The sequence below is a fragment of the Hipposideros armiger genome, unplaced genomic scaffold, assembly GCF_001890085.2.
Source record: "Hipposideros armiger isolate ML-2016 unplaced genomic scaffold, ASM189008v1 scaffold_446, whole genome shotgun sequence".
NCBI lineage: Eukaryota > Metazoa > Chordata > Mammalia > Chiroptera > Hipposideridae > Hipposideros > Hipposideros armiger.
The window spans coordinates 877,090-894,210 of record NW_017731796.1 but is presented as its reverse complement, the minus strand read 5'-3'; the positions used below and the strand labels follow the sequence as shown (position 1 = coordinate 894,210).

General features: G+C 37.8%; 1 protein-coding gene across 4 annotated transcripts in view; it reads right to left on the bottom strand.

Annotated features, from left to right (window-relative positions):
* The window catches only part of PDGFD (platelet derived growth factor D), a 265,099-nt gene that overhangs the window by 8,774 nt on the left and 239,204 nt on the right, over positions 1-17,121 (bottom strand). For 2 of the 4 annotated variants that reach the window (XM_019665527.1, XM_019665528.1), the window contains exons 6-7: positions 12,308-12,349; positions 2,823-3,037 (exon numbers count right to left, since the gene is read on the bottom strand). In XM_019665527.1, coding sequence (XP_019521072.1) covers positions 2,823-3,037; positions 12,308-12,349 — 257 coding nt within the window. The remainder of the gene's footprint in view (positions 1-2,822; positions 3,038-12,307; positions 12,350-17,121) is intronic. The other 2 variants (XM_019665529.1, XM_019665530.1) reach the window with 1 other exon arrangement.

Sequence of the window (17,121 nt, the reverse complement as noted above, 5' to 3'; positions counted from 1 at the left end):
TTTTCTATCTTGTATATTCCATGACATAGACTGTTTGTTAGAAAAAAGAAAAAAAAATACTTTAACAGGATACCTACAAACTTTTTTTGAGAATAAGAAATAATAAAGATGCTACATTGTCCGGCACAGTGAAGAATGGGCACACCCTTTCAGAAGTTGCATTAACTGTGAAAAAAGCAGTAATATTAGCTTCATGAGGGGCTTTATAATTTCTCGGATTTTTTCCTTAAATGCTGAGCATTGAAAAACTTGTGGAGAGTCACAGAGGCCTGCTTATGTGACAAGTTCTAGTCACCACTTAATGGTGCTCATCTCTCATAGAAACTCATTTCACATCTCATCAGTTATAACTAGGAGCTGGGGAAGTTGGCTTTTTCATTTTCCTGAGTTAAGAATATAGACACAGAACTAATAGAATAAAGGACAGGATCTTCCCCTAATGAGCCTAGCTCAAGCACCCCCAATTTCCAGAAAGGGAACAAGCCTTCTGCACTTTTCAACAGGGCGCTCAGCAGAGTGATCACTGTGACATATTTCAAGGGTATTTTAGGAGTTAAGGGGAGATATTCCAGGAGTGTTTGTTCCAGGTAGGCAGTTACAGACTGAGTGATTGATACAGTTTTGTCCCTTTGTCTAGCACTTGGCAGAGTGTAGAGCTCAGCAGACTCTTAGAAGTAAAAATATTATGACACATGTTTCAAAGAGATGCTTTAGACAGCAGTTTCAAAAAGATGCCAACATTTTAGACCTGTTCGTGTGACAGAACCAAACGATCAAGGCTTTCTCTTTTAGATATTAATTGTGAAGTGAAATCTACAGGTAATAGCTATTGTGTACCGAGACATGAAAGAAAACGAAAGGAACGAAAGAAAATACCCTGCCCAGAAGGCGAGATTCCTTTTGGATGTATGTTTAACTCTGCTGTTTCTGCAATAAGGAATTTAAGAAAATCAAACTGTAACTTATATCTGAACAGAGAGTCAAGATGAAAATACAGCACACCCCAAATACTTCCAAGGCTGAACTCGAATGTTTTCCCACAGTTATAACTCGGTAGAGCTCTTGTCATGTCTTAGATATTTTTAACTCTAACCTGATTGTTGTAGTCTGCATTCATCCTCAGGTTACGACTAGACATTAAAACATTTAGGTTCTTAGAAGCAAAGAAAATATCCAATCTAGAGTTCATCAGGTCATACAAAAATAAAACACAATGAAAACAGACAATAGTATTCTCTGAATATGAGGACTTTTCTTTTTTTTTTTTTTTCACTTTGAAAACTGTGGAGTAAGGAATTCTTGATATTAAGAGAATGTTCTATGTAGATTTAAAATAATGTGTTTCCCCCGTTGAAGGTAAGCATCGTCATTGTGATCTGCAACTTCCAGTAATTCCCCAGAGGAAAATACCAATTGTGACACATACATTTTCACTTAGCTCAGTAGGTGCCTCCGATCTTATTATTATTATTGTTTTATTGTTTTCAGGTTAACAAAATACTTTTATGAAGCTGGAGATTTTATTTAGGGAGCACTAGTTCTTTGTTTTGGTGGATAGTGATGAAAAGCAACTCAAACAACAATTCCTAACAATTGTGTTTACTTTACATTTGAGTTCGTATTTTTAAACCTATTTCGGTATGATGTTTCACATCTTCAAAATCACATTTCATAAACACTATGTTATTTGATCCTCAGAACCACCCTGTAAGGGATTAACTGGCATACATTCTTAGGCCTATTTCACATATGTAAAAACTGAGTCTAAACTTTAATGATTTGCATATGCTCACACAAACAGGAGGTAACAGAGATGCTGTCACTGTTAGGAGCAGCTCTAACTCCCCTTAAGCCTATTCTTAAATGCTTGACAAAGTTGTACATATTTTAAGAGAGAGTGCAGCGTTACTAGTAATAAAATATAGACTCTGGAACCAGTCCACCGGAATTTCGGTCCTGGCTCTGGGAGTTACTGACCATGTCACACTGGGCAACTTACTGATCCTCTTAGGCCTCAGTTTAGTTATCTATAAAAAGAGAATAAAAATATCACATGCACCCCCTGCCCCCGCCATCCCTACAGCACTGTTAAGAAACTGCTAAGTTAGCTAATTACTACTTATAATAATTAATGTCTGGCACACAGTAAGTGCTCATGAGTGTTTTTTATTATTATTAAAGGTTACTGCTCTCTCCCGAAATTTTTGTTCTTTTATTTCTTTACATTTACTTTTGTTTTTGCATAATTTCAGAGCTGGTTCCCCAGGTAGCACTTAGTAGTATTTAGGAAAAGTAGTATTTCTAGAAGAAAAATACTTTTATATTTACAGAATGAAAAAAATCTCTGACAATATGTACTTTCTGACAATTCATTTGTTATCTTTACACTGCTTCATTTTTTCATGACTTGATTGAATTAAACTTTGGCTGTTAACATTTTCTTAAAGCAACCTAGATTTTGCGTTCATATCTTATAAATGAATACCATCATATTTCTACAAGGAGGCCAAGTAATCTCTGAAATTATTGCATCATACATTTGAATATTATATTCTAACAAGGATGTTGTCAACCCACATGGTACATTATGAGGATTAGAAAAAGGAGTCTCTTCTTTAGGATGGGCATTTAGCATGGCAAATTTAGCACAAGTATAATTTCAGCTCCCAGTCATCCCTCTAGCTGGGGCCTCTCGTACAATGAACAACCTGAACAACTGCATGCAATGGCCCTGTTTTCTAGCACCCCTTGGATTACATGACTTTTGCAGCTGAAAAGTGCTACATGCTGCACTGCAACAAGTAAATTTGAGAATGGCTTACCTCATGATACTTTTTCACAGTTTTCCCTGAATTGCATGTGCAGGACTTCCAGTTGACAGTTCCACAGCCACAATTTCCTCCACAGCGCTGCACAAGGAGGCAACGTGGAAAGAAGACCACGTTGGTCAGCTTCAGCTCCTCTCTTAAGTTGACTGAGTAATTCCTGGGAGTGCAGCTGTAACGCTTCACATCATCATTGAGCCTGTCCAGGTCAACTGTAAGAAACACACTGTGTAAGCAAGCGTCTAGCTGTAAGCAAAAGCACTCAGCATGTGTTTGGGGGAACAGGGTGGCAGGATTCTGAGGGCAATCTTAACTCAGGGGTTGAATGTATCCTTGGGACACATTACTACCCCAAACACCAATGGTGGAAAATCTAATTTCTACCCCAAATACCAAAGGTGGAAAATCTAATTTCTCTTTTGATCCCATCTGCCCTTCAAACAAACGAACAAAAATCATCATCATCATCATCAACAAAAACAAAGAAAAAACAAAAAGCCCTCAAAAACTTGGCTAAATCTGTATTTTAGCACAAGTTTCCTTGTACCTTTTTTGAATGCAAAAAAAAAAAAAAAGAGTTCCAAGGAAAGAATGTTCAGCAATTTAAAATGATTGCTTTTATTTTAAAAAAAAATTGCTTCTTGTGTCTAAATAAATCCTGACTCTATGCCATTACTTAAATATAATTTGAATTATATCAGGGGCACATTAGGGACAACATGCTAATATATTTAACTGGCACTGAAATTTTACAAGTAAATGTGATAAAGAAAAAGGTTTTAACTTCATTTTAACTCCAAGGTCAACCGAAACATCAAAGGAAATGGCATTTTGGGGATTGTGAATATGATGTGTATTTGTGCATTGGGTCTTAGATGGCAGGAAAACCTAGTGGTTAAGTGCATGGACTCTGCAGTGAAGCTGCCTTCACATCAAGGCTATACCTCCTTTTAGTTAAAGTAGCTTAATTGCCCCAAACTTCTGCCTCCTCATCTATAAAATGTAAATAGTATAACTTTACCTATTTCACGGCAATATTTGAAGGGTTATATCTAGTGTGCATGGTACTGAATTAATGCTGGTTATTATTATTCATCTTTATTAATTTTGATTTTTTTCCTGCCTATTTTAGAGTCAAATGGTAAAAAATTAAAAGAAAAACAAATTTCAGGCCTTTCACCTCTATTTCATTTTTGGCCATTATTCTATGGAAATGCATGCCCAGGTGGTATGGTTCCTGGGACTTCTATAAATGAAAAGCATCACTCTAAATTTTCAAATTTTAGTCATAAATATCTACTGGAGTTAAATTTGTATCGTTGTAGTACATAAATTACACTTTAATTAGTGGTCACAAAAGCCATCTAATTATCTATTCGCTCAGCATCCAAATCCTCTGACTGATGAGCACATACATGACTACCTTCCAGAAGAATGCAATTAGAAGAAGGCCCCTCATTTGCATGGGTTCCACCCCATTTCCTGTGTGCTTCCCTTGTCACCAGACAGGTCACCACAGGAGAGATCCTACCAATGTTAGGCAGGTATCAGGCTGACTCTGGACTCTAGTTCCAGTAAGTGTCTTAGCCTTAAAGCAAAGCTGCTTGAGGAGCAGTACAGAGCGGTCTTTTGGGGTAGAGACCAAAGGCTAAGGATGCTGTCAGGAGACGGCACGTCAGGGAAGCTGAACGAAAAGAAGGCACGAGTGGGTGAAGAGTCCACTTAACCCCATGAAGTCCCCTGAAAGACTGGCCAGATGGCCAGATGACCCCTTGAATGAAGAATTAAATGGCATTTGGATTGGTACCCTGCCCTGAGTGTCTGTTCATATGTGCAGCTATGCTTTGATTCTTAAGGGCAGGGGTTTTTCCCCAATGGTTATATGCTGATCCCAGGACACTGTGGGGGCTGAATGCATGCTAAATAATTACTGCGCATAATTTATCGCTTCTTTTTCTTCCTTTGTAAAGACATGTCATAAGTTTAGCTATAATCAATCCAGATTTAAATTGAATGAACTCTGTCTTGGGAAAGGAACCATTTTATTGCTGCTAAATAACTGCAAGCAAAGCAGGAAGGATTACATAAATGGATTAAGAAGTGCAGCAATCATCCATTACAAGTGTCACCTTGAGATAAATACTGCTGCTGGCCTGTGCATTACTGGGCCTGTGGACAGGGCTGATGCAGAGGGCCAAGTCTGCTGCTTGTGATAATGGGAACATATTTTGTCTAACGTAAAGAGGTGCAATTAGCAAGAAGAGGTTGTGACATGCGGGAAGGCAGGCAGGGGTGGGTAGGAAGTAACAGTAGTGAGTCTCTCTTTAGTTCAGCCCTCTGCTAGGCACCTTACACATAGGACTACATTTCATTGTTCTTCACCCTTTCCAGGTAGGCATTTATCCAAAGTGAATAGTAAGTGAAAAAACTGGAATTGAAACCCTTCTCCCTTCTGCTCCACAGTCTTTGCCACATCAACCAAAAATGGGGGGATGGCAGGTACCCAACAGTTGAAGGAAGAACACTGAACCCCCTCGTGCTGTATCAAGCTTTTCTGTAAGCTGTGATACTAGTATCAGCGTGGTGAATGGCTACATCCTTATCTCCAGAATATATCCAAGCCAAATTATAACATGCCTTCCCTATGGGAATGTAGCTAAACCCCCAAGTGCCCTTGGCAAGTCAGAATAGGCATGTATACCTTGCTTCAATTAAACACATCTCTGCACATTGTCTAACAGTTTACTGACTAGCATTGGTTACTTGTTTCCTATCCACCATGAAGAGATTTACAATGCTGTCAGCTTTATGCGTCAATTCACTAATGTGACTAAGAACTGTGGCCCATTGTGACTGCTGTTGAATCCAGCTGCCCTGCTTATCAGGGCATTGAAACTACAGAGGCACTCAATAGAACTAGAAATAAAAGGTTCTTCTAACTCAATGCAAATAACTTCAAAGCACAATTGCAGACTTTCTGCAGGGGATATTGAGTTTCCAGTCAAAGAAGACTGATTAACAGTGCAGCAGAGCAGGGAGCCAGACAAGGGGCTGAGCGGCAATTAAGGCTTCTTATGGTACGGGGATGGGAAGGGGGCTCTGTTGCGAGCCTGCTGGGAGGGAGGAAGGCCAAGAGGAACAAATCCAGGGAGAAGGGCTGCCCTTTCCTTTCCTGCTTCAGTCTTCACAGTGGAACATTATAGGCAGCAAGGATGTTACAAATTTAATTCAAAGGCCCATTAATTTCATGTAATTTCCCTAGTTCACCCAGGTGTACATAATGTTATAATTCTTCTTTTGCTGTCCTTTTGAATTTGAGTCGTCTTGTGTTTTCATGGCTCTTCTCCATCAGTTACGTTTTAGGGGCTGTGCACTGACAATCTGTTGGGAAGGCTGAGAAAGCTCGATTGTCCTCAAAGATTTTCTCTGGACACGTTAATCCAATGTGGGGCCCTGTGCAGGGCAGGGGGAGCACCCTTATTTCTGCAGCCCTGGCCTCAAAGCACTGGGTCGGGATGTGTAAAGCGATGGCATATTAGAGACGGCACCCCCCTGCTCTGTTTCTAATCTATGAAGGCTTAGGTGTGGGAGGAACGCGTCTTTTCGATTCTGGCCATCTGTATTCCTAAGTACCAGGTAATATGAAAAGCTCTGCACATACATAATTGCATGAAATCTCCAAAATGCTATGAATTACATATACTATTATTACCCTCATTTTTACCTTTGAGAGGTTAAAAACAAAACTTATCCACAGCCATATACCCAGCCAGTGGCAGAGCCTGAGTTTGAATCCAGGCTTTTTCATGCCTCTTGCACTTCGGGGCCCAGTCTGAAGCTCTGAAGGAGCCTGCGAAGAGCAGCTTCCACCAGCCATGTTGGAGCCTTCCCACTAGGGGACACTCACTGTCCAAAGCATCTGGCTTCTTAGGCGTGCTGATAGGCACTGACCTGTCATTTCCAAGATGTTGTCAATGACATATATCCAAGCGTGTGCTCCTGTGCATACATATCCATTTATCGAATTCTACTGGAAAAGTACTCCATGTTCTGGCTAATAAACCAGGCAACTGCAAGAGAGCCTAGTTTTTTCTTTGGTATTGAGCGATGTAACGAGTTTCACCTGTTTTACCAGAACTGAGGGGACTTTTATCTATTCACAATCTTCATTTTGCCCTCATTTCTCCTTGAACTCCTTGTTGCCCTCACTTATCTGTACTCCTTGTCATGAAAACCAATTGGAGGACCATGTAAAGAACTGGATTGCTCGATCAATAGCAACAATTTGTTTTTAGGGGGAACAAATGCTAGAATCCAAGAGATTCTGTAGGATAAAGCCAATACATACTTTTGATCTGTGGTTGGGAATCCACACATATGGAGGGCTGACTTAAGTTATATGCAGATTTTTGAGTGTGAGGGTGATTAACACCCCTAACTCCTGAATTGATCAAGGATCAACTGTATTAAATTTCACATGCTTGATAAATGTGGCATGGGTGGTGATCAGCTTATGATAAAAATTTAAAAGTCTTTTCTAAGAATGATCATTTTAATTTTTTTTTTTTTTGGCGAATACAAAAATCCATTGTGGAACAAAATAATGTCCTCACTTTGAATATAGGAAAGCATACCCCCCCCACCACCACATGCACATTTAATTCACTGCTTTGTTTTGTTCAACAGAAGGAGGGTTTCCTTGGGTCAGTCTCTGGGTGTCAAGTTTGTTGGTTAGCTTTCAATGTGCTGGTCTTTCATTGATCTCTGTTGTACTATGTGTGTTGCCAGTCTTTTTTCTTTATCTTCCTGAGTCTGCTGGAGTCTCCAATTAAACTTCTGCATGTTCTTAGAAATAAGCCAGTAATCATTTTATAACAAATAAGTCAAGCCTTTACAGTGCTAAAACTATTCATAAACTCTTTTAGCAGGCACAAACCAGCAGCCTATATATAAGTGCATGTTTAACACATGGTGATGGCATGAGAAGAGCAAGTGCTTGAAGCAAAAGCATGCTTTTATCACCATGCTTTGTCATTTCATCGTACCTTCTTTAGCATCTCAGTCTGATACCCCATTTTAATCTTCTAGGGCCCAAGTCAAAAGGCATATTCACCCTACATCTCCTCTGACTCCTTTGCTATATATTCTCCACACATTCTCTGCTTTATATTATAGCACAGACTTCATAGACCTGGCTTTATCATTTTCGTTACTTCGATGCTTTTGTTCCACTAAACTGTAAGGTTCTAGGAAGCAAAGAGTTAATCATCTTTTTTATCCCTCCTTTCCTAGTCCTTTGCCTTTAATGGAAGGACTAAATGTAGGTCATTTAAGTCCACCTCTTCTAAAACCATTTGGTTTCAATAATTAGAAGCAGGATATGGCTTAAAGGAACACATCTTTGTAGTCTAAACATATGTGCCAGTTTAGAATATTTGAAATAACTAACTCAATCCAATAATAATAATAATAATAATAATAATAATAATAATAATAACTGAAGTCATGATGCACCTCTGGACAATTGTTTCTAATTTTCTTTACATATCTCTTTTGTGACTCTGAATGGATACCCAAAAACATAAAATCAAGATTAAGGAAAGTTTTGGCCATTTTATTTATTTATTTACTTACTTATTTATTTATTTTTTTAGCTGAGCCATCCTGCCACCTGTTGGCAGCTCAGCAGCAGCTCAGCTCGGGCAGGGAATCGAACTGCTAGTTGCTCAGAGTTTGCACTCTTGAGTGAGCTCTTAACCAACTGAGCCACTTGGTCAGCCCCAATTTTGGCCATTTTAAGGCCTACTAATCTATCCAGATTTTCTTTGCAAGGAGTAGGTATTCATTCAATAACTACTATCTGAATGAATCAAACCACTGACGGTATTATGTTAGAATTGAGAAACTGGGGTTCTAGAGCCAGCTCTCTCATGGATGCATGAAGATCACTGGCACCAAGACCCATGGAACCCAGAAGCAGTGTCTCGCAAGATAGATGATGGCATCTAGAAGGCCCATCCCTAACACTTACCTCAAGCTGCTCAGGAATAAGCCCTTTGCCAAATGGGGAATGATGTCACAATCTGTTACATAAAGTGCTAAAAATCTGACTGATGTTATAACACTAGATTTATGGTGCTTTGGGTGGAGGTGGGAGGTAAGGGGAATATAAAAATAATGGTAGTATTTTTATATCAAGCAAATAGGGGCTCTCAGCCTTTTTCAAGGTTCATAAATTCCCAGGAGTCTGTTCATCTTTATGGACATCACAACCTCACTGTGATTTTCAGATTTCCTTTTCTATAAATCAGCACATAATTGCGAAAACTGTTTTCACATTTTAACCTCAATTTGGAAGTGCAAATACATCTGCAAAGAACAGTTATTTTATAACTTTTAATGAGGGGATATCAGGATATTTTAAATTTAACATCAGGAATTCCATAACTTCATTCGCTGGTTTAATTTCTAAAGAATACAAACATTTACCACTTGTATTTACAGAAATCAACCTAAATCAGAGTAAAAGGTTCCCAATCAGACAATTCCTAATTTTCAGGGTTTAAAAACATTGTTAATTAACGAGTGAATAGAAATTTATTGGGTACATACTATACGCCTGGTACTGTGTGAGACACTTTCACAAACTCAAGTCTCATTGAATTCTCATAACAAACACTCATCTTAGAGTCTACTATCCCCATTTGATAGATATGGAAACTGCAATACAGAGAACTTAAGTAACTTGCCTAAAGTCACTGCACATATAGTTGGCATTTGACAAGTATGCACTGAAAAATGAACGGATAAGTGCATGAATATCTGCAAGGCATTGAACTAGGCATGAAAGCAGCTGAAACCTTCCTAAGGCAATTCTCTGGACCCCTGGAACTCATGAGTTGGGGAGGTGTATGAAGTACATTTATGAAATAAAAAATAAGAAAACAAGTTAGTAGATGAAGGTAAAACAGGATCAAATATATGGTGATGGAAGGAGACCTGACTCTGGGTGGTGAATGCACAGTGTGAAATACAGATGACATATTACAGAATTGTACACTTGAAACCTATGTAACTTTACTAACCATTGTCACCCCAATAAACTTTAATTTTCTTAAAAAAAAAGAAAACGAGTTAGGAGATGAAAAGAGTTAAGGGGATCTTCAAATCTCTCTCTCTCTCTCTCTCTTATTTATTACCCTATGAGTCTCTGAGCTTTAAACACCACTGAGTATCCCACAGCATGGGCTTTGTAGCCAACAAATCCAGACTCATGTCATGGCTCTCTACACTTTGTAGCAGTCATAGAACTTTTCTGAATTTGTTTCTTTTACTATGTAAAATAGGAATAAGAATACTCTCTTGCCAAAGAATTTATTAAGATTGAATCAGTTAAGAGTGTTTGAAGCATAGGGCCAAACACCTCTCCGTAGGTATGCCCCACGTTATTGTTGAAATGAGTAAAACAGATCAATGAGGTAAGGTTAAGGATAGAATTACCCAAACACAATTCTGCAATTGGTGGTCACTATGGAAAGGAAGGTCATAAATGTCAGAAGGCAATGATAGTGTGTGTTCAGTTTAATTTCATGGGACTTAGCACAGTCCTTTGCAAGTACAGACACTTAATGAGCTAGATCTCCTAGCACCAGCACTTTCTCGGCATGAGCATGTACTCTAAAAAGGGTGTGCTTTTATTCTTAAGTCCACTGGGGTACTGAGAAAAACGATTGTGGAGGTGGGGGGGGGTGGGTTCCACAACGCTTCACAGAAAAAATGGACAAAGGAACCACAACGCAAACCATTCAGCTTTAACAAAAGTGACTGTTGTGGAAAAGGCACATCCGCCCACTCAGACGCGAAAAGTTACCTATGTTCTTATACTGCCAAATGGATTTTTCCCATCAACTTGCATTTGAATCATATGGCTAAGTGGGAGGAATAACTTTGATGATGAAAGTGGGGTTAGGATATCCACAAAGATGGACAACTTCCACTTGGAGAAAAGCAGAGGCTGCCTTGGCAGCAGGAGGAAAAGTGTCTGAGAGGATCCTTGAGCCTGAGCTCTGATTTTCTTCAAACGTTTTATGTGTGTGCCCTCATAGATACATGCAACAGGGTAAACAACAGTATGATTTTTATTAATGCTTTCTGGCAAACTGAGTGAGTAGGGAATCTAGGTATTTACAAACCATATGGGTCCTAAACAGGGGCTACAGTCTAAAAAGAAACAATTTGTAAAGGAAACATCCAGCAAGCAAAATGGTGCTGGAAAGTTTCTGGGTAAATGGTATCATAGAAAAGTTTAGTACTTGGCAATCCTTTTGTAAACTTTTAATGAGTGCACTGATTATACAGATACTTAAATCTGACAATATTTGGATACTCTGTAGAAAGCTCTCCAGATTACTGATGATTATCTTAGAGCCTTCCAGCGAAGAGGGCAGAGGAGTTCACAGAAATATCTTGCATCTGTGCAGAGTTTTGTATTCAAGTAATAATAGTAGCGATCATTTATTGAGGGTCCACTAGGTGTTAGATACTCTGCTATTATTAATCTTAACACAACTTTACAAAGTGGCTATAATTGGAGCCATTTAACAAATTGTAGAAAACAGAGGCTCAGGATCTATAAGTGTCTTCTCCACTAGTCTTAGGATTTGAGTTAAAATTTTATCACAAGTTTACATGACTGCAAAGTCCATTCTCTTCCCATTATGGCATTCTTTCTTTTGCTCTATTTCTGTCAAATTTGTGGTAAACAACTTTAATATTGATAAAGAAAGCTTTTACTTGGTGCACACCACATGATTCATGAAACTCAATGAAGCTGACCCTTATTCAATATTAGAAATTAGAAAAATAAGTCCATTTTGATTTAATTTCCACAGTACCTCTGTTGGTAGTTACAGAAGAAGGATATTAATATCTCAAGACTGACTTATCTGATCATCACTAGTGTCAGCCAACGGCTTTTTTTTTTCAAATTCTTACCCAGCTATCAAATAGGCAGATAAAGTTACAAGCATTCAACCTGTGATGACTTCAGTTTGTTTCTAAAATGTGTTCCTACCTCAATAAACTCTGAAATTACTCCCTACATTCTAAATCACCACTGAAATAGCAAAACTTGTGCCAGCAGCTTGGGTGGCGGGAGGAGCGACAGCTGCCAACCAGCCCAGCTTCGTGAACGCTCGCTCTCGGCGTGCCCCTGCCCGCAGACACCCCGCATGCGACTGACTGCCCCGTGGTCACCATGCCCAAGAGGAAGTTCAGCTCAGTAGAGGGGACAGGGAGGGAGGGGCCCAACAGGAGGTTGGCGAGGCTGTCAACTAACCCTGCTCTTGCAAAAGTGCAAATGAAGCCAAAAAGGGCAGCAGGAAAGGACAAATCTGCAGACCCCAAAGTGCAAACAACAGGGGATAAGGGAGGAAAGGGAAAACAGGCCAAAGTGGCTAAGCAAGAAACTAAAGAAGATTTACCTGCAGAGAACGGAGAAACTAAAAACGAGGTGAGTCCAGCCTCTGATGAAGCAGGAGAGAAAGAAGTCAAATCTGATTAATATCATACCATGTCTTATCAGTGGTCCTTGTCTCCCTCCTTGCATAATCCAGAGAAAAATTTGTATCAACTATCTTGTAAATGCAAGTTTTTTAGGAACTCTAGAAACATTTTTAAGGAGGAAATTCCACCTCATCCCATTTTTTAAGTGTAAATTATTTTTTAAAGAGGTGAAATCATTTGTTGGTTATTTTTTGGTACAACCAGAAAATAGTGGGATGTTGAACATGGGAGGCTTTGATTGTCTTGGGTACCAGGTTAACATTCTGTAGTTTTTATTCCTATCATACAAAGCATACTAAATGGCAATTTGGAGTCAGTCGTACATTTAACACATTCTGAACATTTTAAATTGCTTCTATTCCCCTGTTTTTGGTAGAATTGTTTGCTAAGCAAAACCACTCCTCGATCTTGGCTCTCCCTGTCAGGGTTCTGTGCACTCTGTACCATCTTTGGTCGCAGGAGTCCAGTTTTCCTAGTCATTTTGTTAATGTGCTGTGAAAGGTTGAAAATTTGAGTGTGTAGTGTATCTGATATTAAAATTTTGAATTAGTGGGACTTTGATGTAACAGAGTAACAACATTTGAAGATACTTGTACTTGATAATCTGTTAAGGAAAATTAGCTTCCAAATTGTAAGCTGGAAAGTCACGGGAATAGCTGTTTAGAAAATAATCAAAACTACATGACTTTTTAGGTTTTTGGTATGTAAGTTAGGAATTGTGTACAAATGGAACTGTCTGTGTACTTATCCTCAAAACAACTAATAAAATCTTGATTATGAAAGAAAAAAACAAAAAAAAAAAGAAGAAAGAGCAAGACTTGTATCTCCCTGGTCAGCGTGCAGTGGAATGACAAAGACACAGCTATAAATGCCTGGCTTAAAAATAAAAGATGTTCTGATTTAAGAGAATTCAGAACCAATTCAAACAGCTTGCTACAAAACATATTTATTTCATTTAATCCTCAGTTTCTTATGCCAGTTATTTACCTGTAAGTAGTTTGCAAATTAGAGTCAAGTGTTTTAGATCTTAGAGAAAAATAATGATGTGTAAGAAATCATATAATTGGTATTGGGTCCTTGGAAATGAGTTAATAACTGTCTCAGAGTTTCAACATCTAACCATTTAGAGTTTGTAAAAGTCATATTTTCAAACCCCATCATTTGAAATCAATTTAATATCAATATATTTGTTCCGCTCCATATTAAAACACTGATTTTTTAAGAGAGGCGTGCATGTCAAATTGGGCATGTGCATAAAAAATGGCAACTCTTTTTTGTTAAGCATAATTATAGTTCAAAACTATAAAGTTGGAGTTCCTCAACAATTATCTCCATATTTTTATCCCAACACTTAACCTGTGAAAACAGGCCTCCCCTTGCTATTATATATGTTGGATTTTTCTATGCTAAACACACTATCATTCTGGAAAGTCAAGTTCTCCGGGAATAAGTAAAAGAACAGATCTCACTTACATTGTTAATCTCTATAAAGTGCTTCTCAATCAATGCCTCGTCTAGTACAGCTTAAGGCCAATCATTTCTTAATTTAGAAATGTCAAATTTCATGCTATGAACTTGAGTGTATAAAGGCTGCCCCTAAGTTCAAAAGTATGTGTTTTAAAGCAATCATAGAATAGTTTCAGTTAAACTATAGTGGTCATACAATGATTCAGATGGTAATTATATAGCTTGTAGATCATCCATATGATTTGTTCTACCTAATTTTGTGCAAATCTGTAGTATCTATCATTAGCATGTAATACCATTATCAGAAGAAATAAATGCAAGTTGAACTTGAAACAATATCTATCTATCTATCTATCTATCTATCTATCTATCTATCTATCTATATATATATATATGTATTTTTAACTTTTGGGCAGCTTTGAGGTTAAAAGCAGGGGGTTAAAATTATTGGTAAAAACTGGGTTTTGGAACTACAGTCATCTACAGATTTCAATTATCCATGTCACCCTTTTCTCCATTATCCCCTATAAAACTGGAATAAGTAAAAGAAAGTTGAATATATCAATTTGTTATATTATCTTCAGTCTAGAAGCTGTTACAGAGAAGCTGGAGCTTATCTATTACTTGTGAATTTTAAAAAAAGTAGACCTTTTGCACTGAAGTTCTGGCTTCAATACTTGGCAATGTTATCTGTCTCTTTTCTCTCTCTCTTCTCCCAAACTTTTACTGTCCTCTTGCTTCCCATTTTCAACTCTTTTCTTAAAGAGAATTAAAAACTCACTGTCACCTAACCTCCCTTCAAATAAATAGTAGAAGCAAAGTAGAAAATTTAATTTTAAATATTAACAGTTTCTACCTCATTACGTAAGTTCTTCAACCAGTGTGTTTGTGTTTTATTTTAGTTCATAAATCTCTGTGTTTGACCCTTTGACATTCAAGGGTCATCTTAGAATCTTGCTCTTTGGTATCAAGAAAAATGACACTTTTGATCAGTCTGGACAAATCAAAAGAATGGATACTCAATAGATAGTCATAAATGATGTTTGCTCCTGTAAAACATCATTAAAATTATTATACTGATAATAGGAAACCTTTTTATGCATCCAATAAAGTTCACATTTTATTGAACACCTAATGGTGTCACCTAATAGATAATGGCCCTCCACTATCTATAACAATTTTTTTCTGTTTTCAGTCTTTATTTGCTGCTCCCTTTCTTATACGTCAGGATACAAATCATGAATGTGTGTTTTTAAGTTCTAAAAGCTGAAAATAACAGCTGAAATGTTAAACCTGTCTTCCTGTGCTTCTGTGATACATGCAGGTGGTTCAGCATTAGTGGAACAATAAACAATTAAATCAGCACATTTGTACAAGTGCAGAGACTGTGGTGACTCGCCAGTGTTAAATGAAATGGTACAAATCTGCCTTAGGACATTTTAAACAAGAGATTAAGAAATGGAATCTAAGCCAACAAGAAAGAGAAATGTTTACTCTGTCAGAAAAAAAGTAGAATGTCACCTTGAATGCTCTTGCAGGATTATTTCAATAACCTAAGGCATTCTTAATAAAGCTATACTCCTTAGTCTATGGGGTGGGTTTCTGTAAACTTCAGAAATATACTAATGCTGGCTTACTAATATCTTCAATTCCACAAACATTAACTGAGCATCTAAAATGTGTCAGAGACTGTGCCAAGTGCTAAAGATATAGGATGAACAGTCTCTAAAAAAACAGTGGCTCTGAACTCTGGACGCCTCTAAGGATTGATCCCAATCTCTTACAAGCCATAAAATAACATCAACTCCAGCTCCACCCTCAAAGATTCTGAGCCAGTGTCTGGAAGGAACTAGACATTTGTAGTTTTTTAAAGCTCCTCAGGTGATTTAATATTCAGCCAGAGTTGATACCCTCAAGTTGTAGGATCTCATATTCCCTTAGAGAAAACACAAAGGTACAAGAATAATGCAGTAGTAGGACATATAAATATTGTGGCATCACAAGTACTCTGACCTTTGTCTGGGGTGATGGGCTTCAAAGGGAGAGGACAAAGGACAAGGAAGGTGTCACCAAAGAAGTGATGCAAACATATTTCAGAATTCTAAATAGCTATAGCTAGCTAACACTTCTCAAACAAGTACTAGGTGCCAGTTGCTTTGGATGGCACCACTACCAATTCCCAGAAGTAGGTGTTACCATATACACATGGCCAGTGAGGAAACTGAGGCTCAGGAGGGATCAATTACTTGCTGAAAAATCACAAAACTTGTAAGTGGCAGGGTTTGGGTCTGAACCCAGACATCCTGCCTCAAACTCAACATAATTATTAAGAAAAAGTAATGAATTTAGATTTTTAAATGTTAATATCTCCAAAAAATAAAAATAAATAAGGAAAAGGTGCCAAGAAGAGCTGCCCATTGAATAGCTGTAGTGGTTAAGATACTTGATGACAGAGTCATATTTTATCATTTCTTTGTCCAATACCACTTTTAATATTTTTATTGGGTTTTCAAAACATTGTGAATATTTTATTTTCCTTCAAATTGACCTAACAGAGATTCAAAGATAGAAATGCCTTACAGAAAAGCAATTTCTCCTTCAATTTCAATTCAATCTGAGGCCTAGGGAATTCAGTTTGAGAATTACAGTGATATGCATATGGAGTATCTCCATAACATTAGGGTCACCAGTGATTCCCTTGTCCCTCCTCAGCTGTGCATTGTAAGAGTGTAAGATTATCACCTAAACCATAAGCAGCAGACCCAGGCAGGAGTTAACTAGTCACCTCAGTCCAAATGTTCTAATAGGTTCTGCTTACAAACATAATCTGCTAAAGCTGCCCAGGGTCACAGTTGTTAAAAGTAGCCCTGATATTACAAAGTATAGGAAACAAGCTGTATTTTACCTAAATGACTTCACATTTATGATACAAGCCAGCTTTACAAGACGTCTGGAGAAAATTTTAATGGTAACAAATTTTATCAAATAAAGCAAGGATATAACAGCCTAAAAATTAGTTTTATTCATTAAGAGAAAATTACAAGCTATTTTTCTATTAATTTGAGTTAAACATTCAAAAGAACATTCTCATCTTAAGATCATATCAGATGTAGGACTAGGGTGTTAATTTTTTAAGAGTTTAAGTATGCGTGTTTTAACTCATGATGTTTTTCTGCCTAAATGTTCCTCTCTTCTCCTTTCAGTATCTTCCAATTGAATGTGTGCCTTCACACGCCTCGAAACTATCCCAGACATCTTTGCTTCT